General features: G+C 31.1%; 2 protein-coding genes across 2 annotated transcripts; one reads left to right on the forward strand and one right to left on the reverse strand.

Annotated features, from left to right (window-relative positions):
* Positions 1–25: 25 nt before the first annotated feature.
* TRIADDRAFT_60496 (uncharacterized protein) lies at positions 26–8,050 on the forward strand (the record flags this gene model as incomplete). Its single annotated transcript, XM_002116377.1, has 32 exons — positions 26–82; positions 419–598; positions 860–954; positions 1,075–1,360; positions 1,535–1,631; positions 1,765–1,820; positions 1,899–1,944; positions 2,033–2,150; positions 2,286–2,325; positions 2,452–2,523; positions 2,619–2,759; positions 2,870–2,941; positions 3,169–3,222; positions 3,309–3,380; positions 3,501–3,571; positions 3,659–3,740; positions 3,893–3,946; positions 4,068–4,160; positions 4,332–4,430; positions 4,539–4,669; positions 4,879–5,008; positions 5,119–5,225; positions 5,327–5,450; positions 5,658–5,848; positions 5,943–6,089; positions 6,174–6,253; positions 6,375–6,529; positions 6,602–6,663; positions 6,901–7,068; positions 7,202–7,313; positions 7,399–7,450; positions 7,920–8,050. The coding sequence occupies 32 exons, from the start codon at positions 26–28 to the stop codon at positions 8,048–8,050; spliced, it is 3,375 nt and encodes a 1,124-aa protein (XP_002116413.1).
* Positions 8,051–9,812: 1,762 nt separating this feature from the next.
* TRIADDRAFT_60497 (uncharacterized protein) lies at positions 9,813–13,430 on the reverse strand (the record flags this gene model as incomplete). Its single annotated transcript, XM_002116470.1, has 6 exons — positions 9,813–9,881; positions 10,859–11,089; positions 11,257–11,455; positions 11,709–11,845; positions 12,922–12,995; positions 13,139–13,430. The coding sequence occupies 6 exons, from the start codon at positions 13,428–13,430 to the stop codon at positions 9,813–9,815; spliced, it is 1,002 nt and encodes a 333-aa protein (XP_002116506.1).
* Positions 13,431–13,435: the final 5 nt, after the last annotated feature.

The following is a 13,435-nucleotide window of genomic DNA, read 5'->3' on the forward strand; positions in this document are numbered from 1 at the left end:
TATATTTCGTTAACGTCTCTTCAAAATGGCAATGGCGGAGGTATCTTTATCAATATTAAGGTTCATAATATTGGACTTGATAGTAAGTATTGAATCTCTCAAGCCTGTAAACAATGATTGTAACTATGAAAAATTGAACAGAGCTAACTTTATATCTTCATAAACATAGCCCCTCTCGTGTCGAACCCAATAAGTGATATTGTAATCCATCAACTTTTTTAAAAATAATTTCTCATATAAAATAAATAAATATTTTTATAGTCTAGTAGCAAGCATTAACAATAACATCATTATAGAAACAAATGATCGAAGAAGTTACTTAATCGGCTCATATCATATTCATTACTGTAGTTGATGTATTTTAAATTTACTCGCTAGAAAATTAATAATTAGTTATGCCTATGGAACAAAATTATAGACAGAGGAAGAAGAGAGTGATACCAACCAGCAATCCAGCAGCGACTCTTCTTTACAAAGTATTATCAGCAGACATAACCTAAAAGCAAGATATTGGTCTTACTTATTTGATAATCTAAATCGGGCTGTTGATGAAATTTATTGCGTTTGCGAGAATGATGAAAATATTAATGGTTGTCAGGTAACCAATCTCATGGTAGTTTGTGTCGTAAGATCATCTCAGAGTAACCTTAACGTATTTACGCCTATAACGAAATTCGGTTGCTTTAGTTAGCACCAAAAGAACAATGCAAAAAACCTAAGTTATAAAGTTTGAATTATAAGTAATTATGAACTACGATAGAGTTTCCATTATACGCGTATTTAGATAGTATGGCGAAATGATGTGTATATTATTGATATCATAATATTAATAAACAATTCATATGCATATGATCGGCAGGAAGTCATTATGACATTAGATATATGCAAGAAAGATTTTAATGCATTAGTTGAAAGAATTCACTTACAAACAGAATTTGAAGTTGCAGATTCAAAGTATGTATTCAATTATTGTTTTTAAATATTTTGGTCACACAATTTTATACTTTACTATAGTAAAAAGTGTAAGCGTATGTAACATGCTGTTTTAACCATCGATTCAATATATCCTCATAGACCAACATCTTTAGCCTGGGAAGTCAGAAAATCCTCTCCCGGTAAATCTTTTTCTATGGATGGTAGTAGAAGAAGCTCAGAACGTACTAGCAGTAGTAGCAGTAACAGACTATCAATGGGTTCTGCCCGGAAAATTAATTTTGACATAAAAGAAAGCGATGGACAACAGAACGCTGCTGTAGAAATGCCATTAGCCAAAGATGATAGCAATCCACGCCTTGAAGTTGTACACGAAAGGACCACCTGGGCTGATAGAGTGAAAAATAAAGGCAGTGTTATCAAAGAGGTACGAAAAGTCATTCAGTTTCTTTTTTTACCAGGCTAATACATTACTTTATTAACCGATACTTTAGTTTCTTAATTATCATAGTGAAAATTATGTATTCGAATGTTGGTAATAGAATGTGTATCTCAGTTTAGTAAGCGACGACAGTAAATTAGACATTTTGCTATACTGTAGGTAGTAACTACGGAGTCGCAAACAAAAAAAGACAATGATTCTATCGATAACGATGGTGAATGGACCCTCGTACACCACGGGAAATCTAAGCGTACCCGTAAGATATTACTTGCATTTTTGCCTATTATTGAAACTGTATAATGACCTCAAATTGTAAAAATATAATTTAGCTTTCTGATTATATGATCAAATAATCAATTTTGAAGTCAATTTTCTGAATCTTCTTACAGGGAGTAACCAACAATCAGATTCTGTTAGAAATGAAACAGACTTGCAAAAACTTCAGGTGTACTTTACTTTTGATTTAAATACTTTATGCAGTATTATGGCCTAGTAATGTGACGGCGTTTCTAAACGATGTTAGGATGATTACGGCGATGAAGACATTATCCCATTTTTAGAAGCCAATGGTAGTTTATCAATAATATATGACTTATTCTTGCTTTGGTGAAATGAATTTTAAGATCCTGGAGTAAAGTTTGCTATTTTTTATTGAAGACGAATTCAGAAATCTCAGTTTGACAGATAGAATGGAACTTCTAGATGTTGATTCCAATGTTAGACCTCCAGGTAGGGTCATTGAAATTCATCAAAAACTGTCGTCCCCAAGGAAAAGGTATATTCTAATAAATTTAGCATTTAATAGTTAATTAAAACAGCCATAAACTGAAAGCTACCATATTATTGGCTATAAAATTGATTCAGTATACATGACTTATCAGCATTTTATTGCTTATCGATGTAATTACAGACCTCTTGATGAAACTAAGCGAATTCAAGACGAACGCCAAGTCAGTAATACATTTGGCTGCAGTTGATGTGCTTAATTCCGTCATATATTATAAACATCTATTTGGCTATTTAAATTGATAAAAATTACATCGATTAAATAACATATGCATGACGTCACATAATAGATGAAAGCTGCGGAGCGAAGAAATTATAATCAAAAAGAAAGATTAAAAAAAGTAAAATCAACCTTAGAAAAGGTATATTTTTGTTAGTGCTAAACAAAATTCATACTAGGATTATGACGAATTGTTGTAGAAATACTGATATGAAATACTACTAATTTTATATTTAGGGGAAAAAAATTCGACAGCAGCAAGAAGAGATGCAGCGACAAAAGAAAGAATACTTTGAAAAGAAGCATACAACAGCTGAACAAAAGAGACTTGATCAACTACGAGAAATAGTACGAAAGGCTCAGGAAGAAGATGCCAAAGTCAGTTAAAGATGCAATGTCTAATAAGAGCGCTTAGACGTGAATTATCTACGTAGTTTGCATACGTGTGCTTGAATATTTATTACTATAATGTAAATCATGTTCTACAGATTAGTGAGATTGCGTTTATTAATTCATTGGAAGCCCAAAATAAGAGGATTGAAGTATTTTCGAGACATCAGGTGTGAGCACGAATGATGTAATCATAATTTAACACTTCAATGACTTACTGCTAATTCTGATAAAACGGTATTGATTTGCAATTTATGATACAAAAATATTTCTTAGAATCACAAAGCACGTTTGAAGGACATTCAGGTTGAAAAGAATTCATCTTAAATAATGAAGTAATGCAGTTGTCAACTTTGAATTACTAGTACAATTTCTGCTATTTAATGTAACTCGATAGACCGAGAGGCAAAGAAAATTCGAAGAACAAGCTGCAAAGGAAGAAGCTGCGCTGGTTAGTTCGAGTAAAGTTTAGATATCTTGACCTAATTTAATACTGTCAATGATTAACTAAGTTATCTATGATCCTATACATTTTAGGAGCGACGACGTGCCTTGGAAGCCGAAAGGCAATTTAAATTAGAAGAGTTGCGACTAAAAAAATTAGAAAAGGTAAAGGTGTTAACAATTCTTAACATTGTTCAAACAATCTATAGTAACTCTGCATGGACCTACTTATCACGGTAAATTTTCAATTTGCTGACTTATTGAAACGCTTTAACTTACCTTTAGGAGGCCAAAGTAGAACTTCAACGGCAGGAACGTGATAAGGCTAGAAGTGATGCCCTGAAGGAGAAAGCACGGTAGAATTATTACCGCGATAAGATCTATGCCGTAAATTATTGCATAAAAAGTTTACGCCGTATCAATTCTATAAATATTCACTGTAGCGACCGAGAACAAAAAAAATCAGCGCTCCATGCTGCTCTAGCAACTTCAGCTAAAGAACTTCAAAAAAGGATTGAGCAAAAGGTTAAACAATTACCGTCTCTGAGTAAAGTGTGCGCATAAATATCATTCTATTAAATGAATAAGCTTTCATTACCGATAGAAAATAATAAGTCCACTGATTTAAAATCATTGCTCTAAATGCTTAAAATATTGGAATATTTCTATTTAAATAGCATACTGAGAGTAACAAACGGCACGAAATGTTAATTGAACAAAAGAAAGAAAAGGTTAAATTCTATATTTAATATTTGCATGTCTGATTAATACGTATATCATCGTAGCTAAAACGAGAATTTAGACTAAGTGTTTCTTGACGTAAGTGTAATGTTGTTATTCCTAATACTGTAGGCAGCTACTTCTTATCGTCCAATGTCCTCGGATTATGTTCCTAACGTTGCTCCCTATGAATGTAAAAAATTTTGTTCACTTTGCAAAGTTCAGGTACATGTACATTTATACATTTATTGGCCATAATGCCTTCAATATTCAATTAATGTGATATACTGGCGCCTTGGTTATGTCAATATTTCTGTATTGAAAACAAGGCATACCTTAATTGGCTTAGAGGTGAATCTTAATTATAACAACTACATATTTATTATAAAAAATCAGATTATGTCTGAAGTATATCTTCTTAGCCATTTACGAGGAAAAATTCACAGAGAAGCTTTGTATGGAGACAATAACAAAGAATTTTGCCTGGATGACATTGTAAAAATAAAGCTTTTGATGTACCTGTTATCATCGATTTGATATAAGTTCTCGCAAAAATGAAATATCCATTGATTAACATTCCTATGTTTTTCACTGTTATTTTAGTTTACGGAATCAATGAACTACATCGTCGACGTTCAAAGCGATATGGATGAGCAAAGCGCAAATGAAAGTAAACTACGACAACAATCTTGGAAAAAGAAAGCCAAGAAAATTAAGCAAAGATTAAATTCAAAGTAATATATAGAGAAGAGTGATCATATTTGTTACTCTAGCTTTATTTTTTTATCAACGTTTGTATGTGCAGAACCAAAGTGAAGCTAGTGGACAAAAAAGCACTAACGGCTGGAAACTCAACCAAGTAGGACAACACTGATAAGTTTTCAGTGAATATCCCTAATGACTGATTATCGATAAATGTTAACTTCCGGAAAATATTCTGCAGGACAACCAAAATTATAAAAGATTTAGAAAAAGCTATCAAGTCCGTGAGCGACTGCACCGAACTTAATCAATCGCAATGTAATCTTATAGAAAAGTGCTTAAGAGAACTTAAGTCGATACTAAAGTCAAAGGTATATTATCAATACCATTATCAATACCATCAACTTATCCTGCCACAAGCAATGATTAAAACTCGTAGATTAAAACTAATTTTATTTTAAACGTAAATGTCACTTTGTAGATATCTAAGACTGAAGTTGTTGCCTTCAAAAACAATAATGGCATTACTTTAATATGTAAACTGTTAGCTATGTTTGGAAATCAAGCCTCTAATCCGGTCTTTAGGAAGTAATTTCATGCGTTATATTAACATTAAAATGATCAGTTTTGATCGAACAGCCGTATGTAACATCTCATATTAACGGTATGAAATCCTAATTGCGTTGCAGGTATGTAAATGGCTTTACGGAAGTAGTTATTCTCATTTGTTGGGACAATTTAGACGCGTGTATGGAGTTCATTTTAAGTGGCGAAGTGATCTCATTAATTGATATTTTAATGAAAAGATTTCAGGTAGGCTACATGTTGTTATTATTATTATGGCTAAGGCAATCGCTACTTAAGATACCCTCTAGTATATCAGAGTTGAGGTACTCAATAAATTTACGTTGACCTAGCTGTATTGAAAGACATGAAATTGGATTGTTGTTACTCTAACGACCCTTACCACAAATTAGTGTTTCCAAAATTAATTTCTAAATAAATGTAATTTAAAATTAGGTAATAAACTTAGAAGGAAAGGGAAGTTCCGAAGGGAAGCAAAAGCAAAAATTATCCCCTTATTGTCCTATAGCGCATAATTTTTTAAGTCTGTTATCAGCGATATTTACAAGTTTGATAAGGAATGACTGCAAGAGTGTGACCATATCGGAAAATGTATCGCTTTATCAACGAGCATTGGACTGTATTAGGTGTGTAAATTAATGTCCCTAAACAACTTTGTAAATAAGGGATAACGTAGGTAAAAATTGATGGCTATTTTATTATTATTAATAAATGCTTCAGCTACATTGTTTGCGTTGGAATTATCGATGCTCTAAAATCTTTCTTTGGCTTGGTATATAACTCTATACTTGTTGATAATGGAGTATTAGAATTGTCACACGAATGCATTAAATTTCTGCTCGAGTTGTCAAGTTACCTTATTGAAAGGTATGCTTATCACGGATGTTGACTATCATTAGGATAATCAAAATAAGGAGAAATTTTGCTTACGGAATTATTTATTAAACTAAGGCCAAGAACAATATTCAAGAATAAAAAATTTCAAGATAACTGTAATCTGTTAACCGCTTTCAAAGAAACACAATTTGTTGGTTAGTTACTAAGCTTGAAATTAAAACTACCGAAAGATTCATGTTTAATGTTAACCTGCATTTTGCGGGAGAAAGGCTCTAAGTTGGATTCACACTCAAACTATTCTTTTATGCTAAAAAGGAACAGTATCACTGCTATACGCTATTTTGTTAGCAAATGGTCCTCCACGACGAGCATCTGATCCTCCAAAGTTATGTTCTCGTATTCATAATCTAATAAAGACTTCAATTGAATTGCTGAATTGTGTTGCAGTATTAGATCTAGATTTGTTTCAGGTAATTTTTGATACGGATTAAAACAGATTCAAAGCTGATAAAAAAGTTTATTTGAATTGCAATCAATCATAGTCTATTCTAGGCCAAGAAGGAATATCCTTAGAATATCGTCATGTTATGGTCTATTTACTATGGTATTTAACTGATTTTTTACAGATTATTCGACATAGATTTACTTTTTAGACATAATTAAGTGACAGCTATAACGATTTAAATTTCTTATTTAAAATTTGCTCAAGATATGTTTAGTAGATTAGCTATTTTACACTGTGTTCTTAACGCTTATTTCCTTAAGGGTATAAGGAGAGAAATTAAAAATGTACATGAAGCTGAATAAGTTATCTGTTTACATTGTTAATACTATCCTATAGGCATTTCAGTTTTCACAAGGATGATGCATTATTGCAAGATATTATTATGAACATTGGATACTACTCAATTCTTAACAACGACAATCAAACATTTATTCAAGCTAGTCGTAGCCCAACCATTCTTCAATTACTTTGTGCTTTACCTTTTGACTACTTTAGTAATCCAAGGTAATTATGTTAGTTTTATCATTAATAATCTCGGTTAGTTGACATATATTAGATAATTTGGTTGGTAGATATAGTTTAGACTTCGTTCCCTCAGAACGCATTGTTTCACTAAGCTTTCTTTTAATGAACTTAGGTTAAAAGATGTTTTGTTTCCAACGTTAATGGCCTTATGCTTTAGAAATTATGATAATAAAGCTATTTTGGATCAAGAAAGTAGCAGCTCTTTCTTAGCAGAATATATTACCGTAAAATCTCCTTTATTCAATATTTTCCACACTTTTTAATAAATGTATAATTGCTGTTAAAAAAATTTACACCTCGTTCTTATAGGGTTACCAATGTAAGAATAAGGGGTCAGAAAAGAAGACGGAGGAAAAGAAAGGTTTAATCAGATTTACTTAGCTTTGGTTAGCTACAGCGAGAGATTTCTGAATACTATTCGATACTAAAAGCGCATATCTGCATTTATCACATTATAGATGATTTAGTGTCACTTCCATCACGGTTTCCGTCCAGTTATTGGCTAGAGGCATGCCATTTCTTCTCATCAACCGCTAGCTAAATATATGGATAATCTCATTACAATTAATTATATTATTTATGCAGCACACATAGCCTGTTCGACAATTTACTTCATGTATCACCTTGAATATGATACGTTGGAAAAATTTACTAAGAGAAAGAACACACATCAAACGCTCGATATATAATATCGTTGATGCTAACATAAGAAAAGTATTGCTTATGTAAAACTGGATAAGATAGTAATTCTCCGAATAATTTACAGTCCGCGAGGATATACGATAGTTTATATTTAGGTCATATAATTGATATTTTTTCAAATGTAACAGTGACCACTAGTAACCGCCCTAATTTTAGGCCTGTCAATGATGTAGAGTATGTTAATAACAATACCTCTACCGATTATGGTTGGCACAACTATGTACATATGTGGTATTTCAAATCGTATAGCTGGCAATAAATCAAGTTTATATTAATAATAAAAACTATGCCATAAAGATATGCAAGGAAGTGAGCTCGATTATGTAGTATAATCGCGGTTAACCAAGTTCTTGACAAACGGATAAATTTAAAGTCTAATTAATTGACAAAATTATCATCTATAGATAATCAGTTGTACGCCACTGTATTTTGATAGCGTCTTAAGTTTAGGTTTATAATAAAGGGTCTTTAACATTTAGTAAAGTAAAGATAGACACGTCGGGATTAACTTCAGAAATCTTATTAAATTGTACTTTCAAGCACCTTAAAAAATATGTTATACTCCATCATCGTAGATACATCATTTTTGGCCCACTAACGACTACCTGAGAAAGGAACATTCGGCATTATTTTGCAAAATATAGCATCGTGCATTTTTCCTTTGAATGCATAAAATTTTATCTGAATATGCTCAACAAAACGCTCTTGTAGTTTTTTCACAATTATTTAGCGATCTTACTTACAAACTAACAAAACAGATAAATGGCTTTAATATATGCTGCTTAACGGGCCAAATTATAGATGATTCGAAGATAGCATAAGTTGAATTGGATAAATACATTGCAGTGAATTTTATAGTTCATTGATTTAATTTTACCTTTGCAATATCTTTCTGATCGAAGCAATTGCGCGGAAAGATTCTATTATGGATATTGCAATTACAAATTATTGCCCTAATTGATTAAATTAGCTAGCTAAGATCTATTCCAGTACTCTATTACTGTTTAGGTGATTCTATTTTCATGATTACTACTGCAAGCAATCAAACAAGGCACCAGTATTATTAAATATTACTAACAGTCGGCAAAACTAGAAATGCGATTGTTAATACGTCTATTACTCTAATTGAAGATATATTTGGTCACAAATTATTTGGCAGCGAATTCTTGCTTGCTCTAAATCATTTATTAAGTATACAAAATGCTGTAATTACAGGTTAACTACAACGTTGTTACTGCACGCCATATATCAGTACATCTTTAAACTATATCTAACATAATCAATAAATTGGAGTATTCATTTGATGATAATAGATATTTCATAATAATTATAACGATAAAAATTATAATATTCTTATAAATGGGCAACCGCACTGCAATTTATCCATGATTTGTACGGTAATACTACTACTTATCTTAAATCATACAAGCTAATATTACTTTAGATAAATTAGCTAATTATAACTATTGTTGTAAAGTGGTTACATATTATTCTAACGTTAATAATTATAATTTCACCAGAAATTGAAGACATTAAATCTATAATCTCCGCCCATAATTAACAAACTTGTTAAAATGATCTTCTACGGAGAAAAATAAAGGGAATTTAGGTTATAACACTATAGCAACAGACATTATTTCAAACAAGACTTTATCTGGTTAAAGACATCAAATGTTTAGGTTGCATAAGTAACACTTTATATTTAGTAAGTAAGTAAAGGTAGCTATAATATTTAACAAATGTAGTAAAGTTTTTGTCTTTCTTTCGACTAAATATATTAGCAGGCTGCATTCAAATTCTCCATGGTGTTAACTATAATCTGTATGGAATGTATGATGTCTTTACTAGATAACTTTTCATCCCCTTAATAACCTAAAATTGCGTCTTTCACCTTATTTAGCTGAGAACAGATAAACTCAAATTAAGCTATCAGTTTATTTGTACAATAAACAAAAAATGGTACAAAAACATAAAAATAAAACTGCTCAATAAATAATCTGCACTATGTTGTCAAAGTAAGTTTATTGTACGGCTTCACGAATATTTAGTAACGGTTCCTTATTTAATAGTGAAACAATGAATGATGTCCACTGATAACAAGAGTAAAGAGGTAAAACAAGATATGGTCTAAGAAATACATAATTAATGATAAACATAAGATGCCTTAGTGGGCGATAGTGATTCTTGAAATCACTACATGGTTAATAAATGATAAACAAGACAAAAGATAAAATAAATTAACTGAAAAAGAAACGATGAATACGATAATCAAGATTTAGATATGTAATGTAGAGAGAAATAGATTGGTTTATTGTACTGTTTTTCTATTCTGATAGCTTCTACGCATTTTTTTTTATTGAGTGCAATAAAATTGACTATTTATCTTAATATTAACCTGCTTAACTGTTATCGTGAAAAGTCGAATAAGAATACGATATGGTAGACAGTATTGCAAAGAGCAATCCTTTAAACTAATTTCCATCTTGATCAAAATCATATTAAATTAGATTGGGGGTTCTGATAAGATTAAGTAGAGTTTGTCTTCGAAAGATTTAGATAAATAGGCATTCTATAATAAATTGTATTAGAAGCGGCTCATGTTTTCAATGAATCAGCAATATTTTCAATCAAATTACAGAATCAACTCAAATGTTAAGCGTGTGTTTGGTTTAAAGTTTAATTTCCATTAGTTTGAACGGGTAGTTCACCAGTACATATAATCATAGTAAAGAAATTTTAGACTGGTTCCTTATAGCGGAACAACCGTTAAACATGATAAAGTCACGTTGCAAAATGGTGACAACTGTGTTGTATAGCAGCCTAGAAGTAATAAAAGAGGATAATCTGTAACATAATTCTACAAATGCAGCTCTAGGTGTATTCGAAACTAATAAATTCATTTATATCGGTATTAATTGTGGTAGAAATTGCTGTAGCTGTCACAGAGTTGGGGTCTAATTTTAAAAAATCATAAATATTGCATCGAATTATCAAGAAGAATGAATTTTAGTGCAACAAAATTGATTTAAAATTATGCTAGAATGAATTAGTAATTAACGCGCCTTACTCCTTCTTTAGCTGCTTGCCACTGATAATTATTGTTTTCACTTTCCGGTAATGATTCTGTAGAAATTGAAAGTTTCTTACAGCAATATAAAGACAGTGTTTCAGAAAGATGGCCAAAATCAATTACGTCTTGATGAAGTGCTAGAGTCTTTTCACTCCCATTATCGTTGCAATTCTTATCTTTCCAGTAGATTTTAACGCGAGAAAAGCTACCAAGCCTAGCTGTCACGCTCTATGTTTATTATATTTCATCAATTAAACAAACATTCTTATGCAGTGTGAGTTTATTAGAAAATTCGTACATCATTTATTTAATAAGCTGATCTAAATAGATGTGAAATATTAGCTCCATCTCCAATTAATCGGTATGCTGCAATTAACTAAATTCACTCAACTTACACTTGGCTCTGTAACAACAAAAACTGCACCAGCATTGATGAAGCCATGTGCAATTAAATTCGATTGTAAAGAATCCACAGCTAAGGCAGTATCTTTAAGTATTTGCAAAATTTGCGTTGGTTGTAAAATTTTGGACTCAAGTTCCATTAAATGACTTAATATAGAAACATTTTGCCCCTTAGTTGCGTAGCATGTTATTCTAGTAAAATAAAATTCAAAGCTTGTAAATGGCGAAAATGATTAGGTAGTACCCTCACGAATTCAACCGTTAACTGTACTTTCAATCAGTCAAGATTATTTCAAAAAATACGCATTAATAAAATTCTAAGTTTTGCGTTATGGCTAATATTATTTACAATTTTCCCTGTATATCGATGTTGACCAATTCATCATTTACCATTTGACATTTGCCACCATTAATCAACCTCAAACACTTGGCAATATTTTGTAACCTAAGATTACGCCGTTTTATAGCAATATAGAATTGCATCTCATTTTTCCAGCATTTTATTTCATCCTTAGAATACATTTTTAATAATTCGAACGGACAGGCCTTAGTATTTGTTTCTTGCTCAACCAATAAATAGCTCTATAAATGTGAGAGTCAGTTTTAAAACTCGAAGTTATATTTACTGTGCATAGCCTAGCCAATTTAAATTAAGGTGATATCTATCGCCCTACTTTAGTGAGGCTTAAGTAGATTATTATAATTTAACTAGCAATCTACCGTAGACTAATGAATAAATTAATTAACGGCCATTCTAACTTCAGGCGGAAAATTTCATAGATTTTTATGACTTATTTGTGATCGTATCAATCAGATAAATTATACTAATTGCAACAGTTAAACTTATTTAAAAATGTAAATTAGATAAATTTAGAAATGATAACAGTTTATTTTTCACCGTATGACAGTTTTTGGCAGTATCTACTTTTTTTAAAGTAAATTATTTTATTCTAATAAATGAAACACTTAAAAGCCTAGGAAAAACTACTATTCTGGAGGTACTTAGATATAAAGGGTCTGAAAAATAAATACTTCGTTAACAATTTCAAATTGAAAATTGTTTAATACATTTCATAGTTAAAGCAATAGCATAAAAACGAAGGAAAAATTTCAAAACTGTCAAATCCAATTTAATTCTAACATCACTAATTCACACCCCAACTGATAATGCATTTAATGAGCGAATAACTCACTTAAAACGGTAGTTAAATAGACAAGAAATGCAATAAACCTCAACTTAGACCTTGTTATTGTCTTTCAATTAGTCGAATACCCACTACCTATCCAAATCTAAAGAAACTACGGTAATTAATATCTCTGCATTTACTTAAAGCTTTATACAATTTTCTATCCAAATTTAAAACAAAGTATCAAATCTATTGATTTTGATGTTGCATTTAGAGCCGCATCTTGGGAATACAAAAATAGAAGAATATAGTAGCTTCTTGAATTTTTAAAAGAAATAACCTCTACTATTGAGATATAAGAGACAGGAAATAAATACTCTAAATGATCACTTCTTGATATTTTTTCGTCACTCAGGACTTAAAAAGGTGAAAATAATGTTAGCAGCTACTTCTTGGAAATCATTTTATTTTAAATTACTGATTTAGCATTCTTATTACTGTACAGGTAATTTAAATAGTATTTGAGCCGACCTTATCTATGTGATGAGAGGTAGTTAAACATGATTTCGCCAGGTGCTTCTTAATTCTAGATTCGATTTCAACACCTTCAAGATATTAAATATTATTTAAAATAAAGCATTTAGAGCATTAGTCATTAAAATGAAGGAATGTATGCTTTATAGACTATCGTAGTCTAGAGCTAGCTTTTAAATCCAAAATTATTTAAATTTGATCGTAATCAACTTACTATGCCATTCTTGATAGCGTTCATTATGCTCAATTCGTTCACCACAACTCCAACAATATCTCATAAGTAATAAACAGCAACCCAATATCTTAAACCAATTATTCGCCGTATTGATAAAAGTTGTTATAAATATAGTATACAAGATAGGATTGATACAAGAATTAAGTGGTAAGGAGAGAATAGCAATAAATGGTAAACTGTGAGTATCCAACCCTAGGCCAAATCCAGCCCGAAGTAGAACCACATACAACGGTAGCCAACAAATGAGATCCGTTATTGCAATGGTGATCATTTTAG

The sequence above is a fragment of the Trichoplax adhaerens genome, genomic scaffold (genome assembly GCF_000150275.1).
Source record: "Trichoplax adhaerens TRIADscaffold_15 genomic scaffold, whole genome shotgun sequence".
In the NCBI taxonomy this organism is placed as follows: Eukaryota; Metazoa; Placozoa; class Uniplacotomia; order Trichoplacea; family Trichoplacidae; genus Trichoplax; species Trichoplax adhaerens.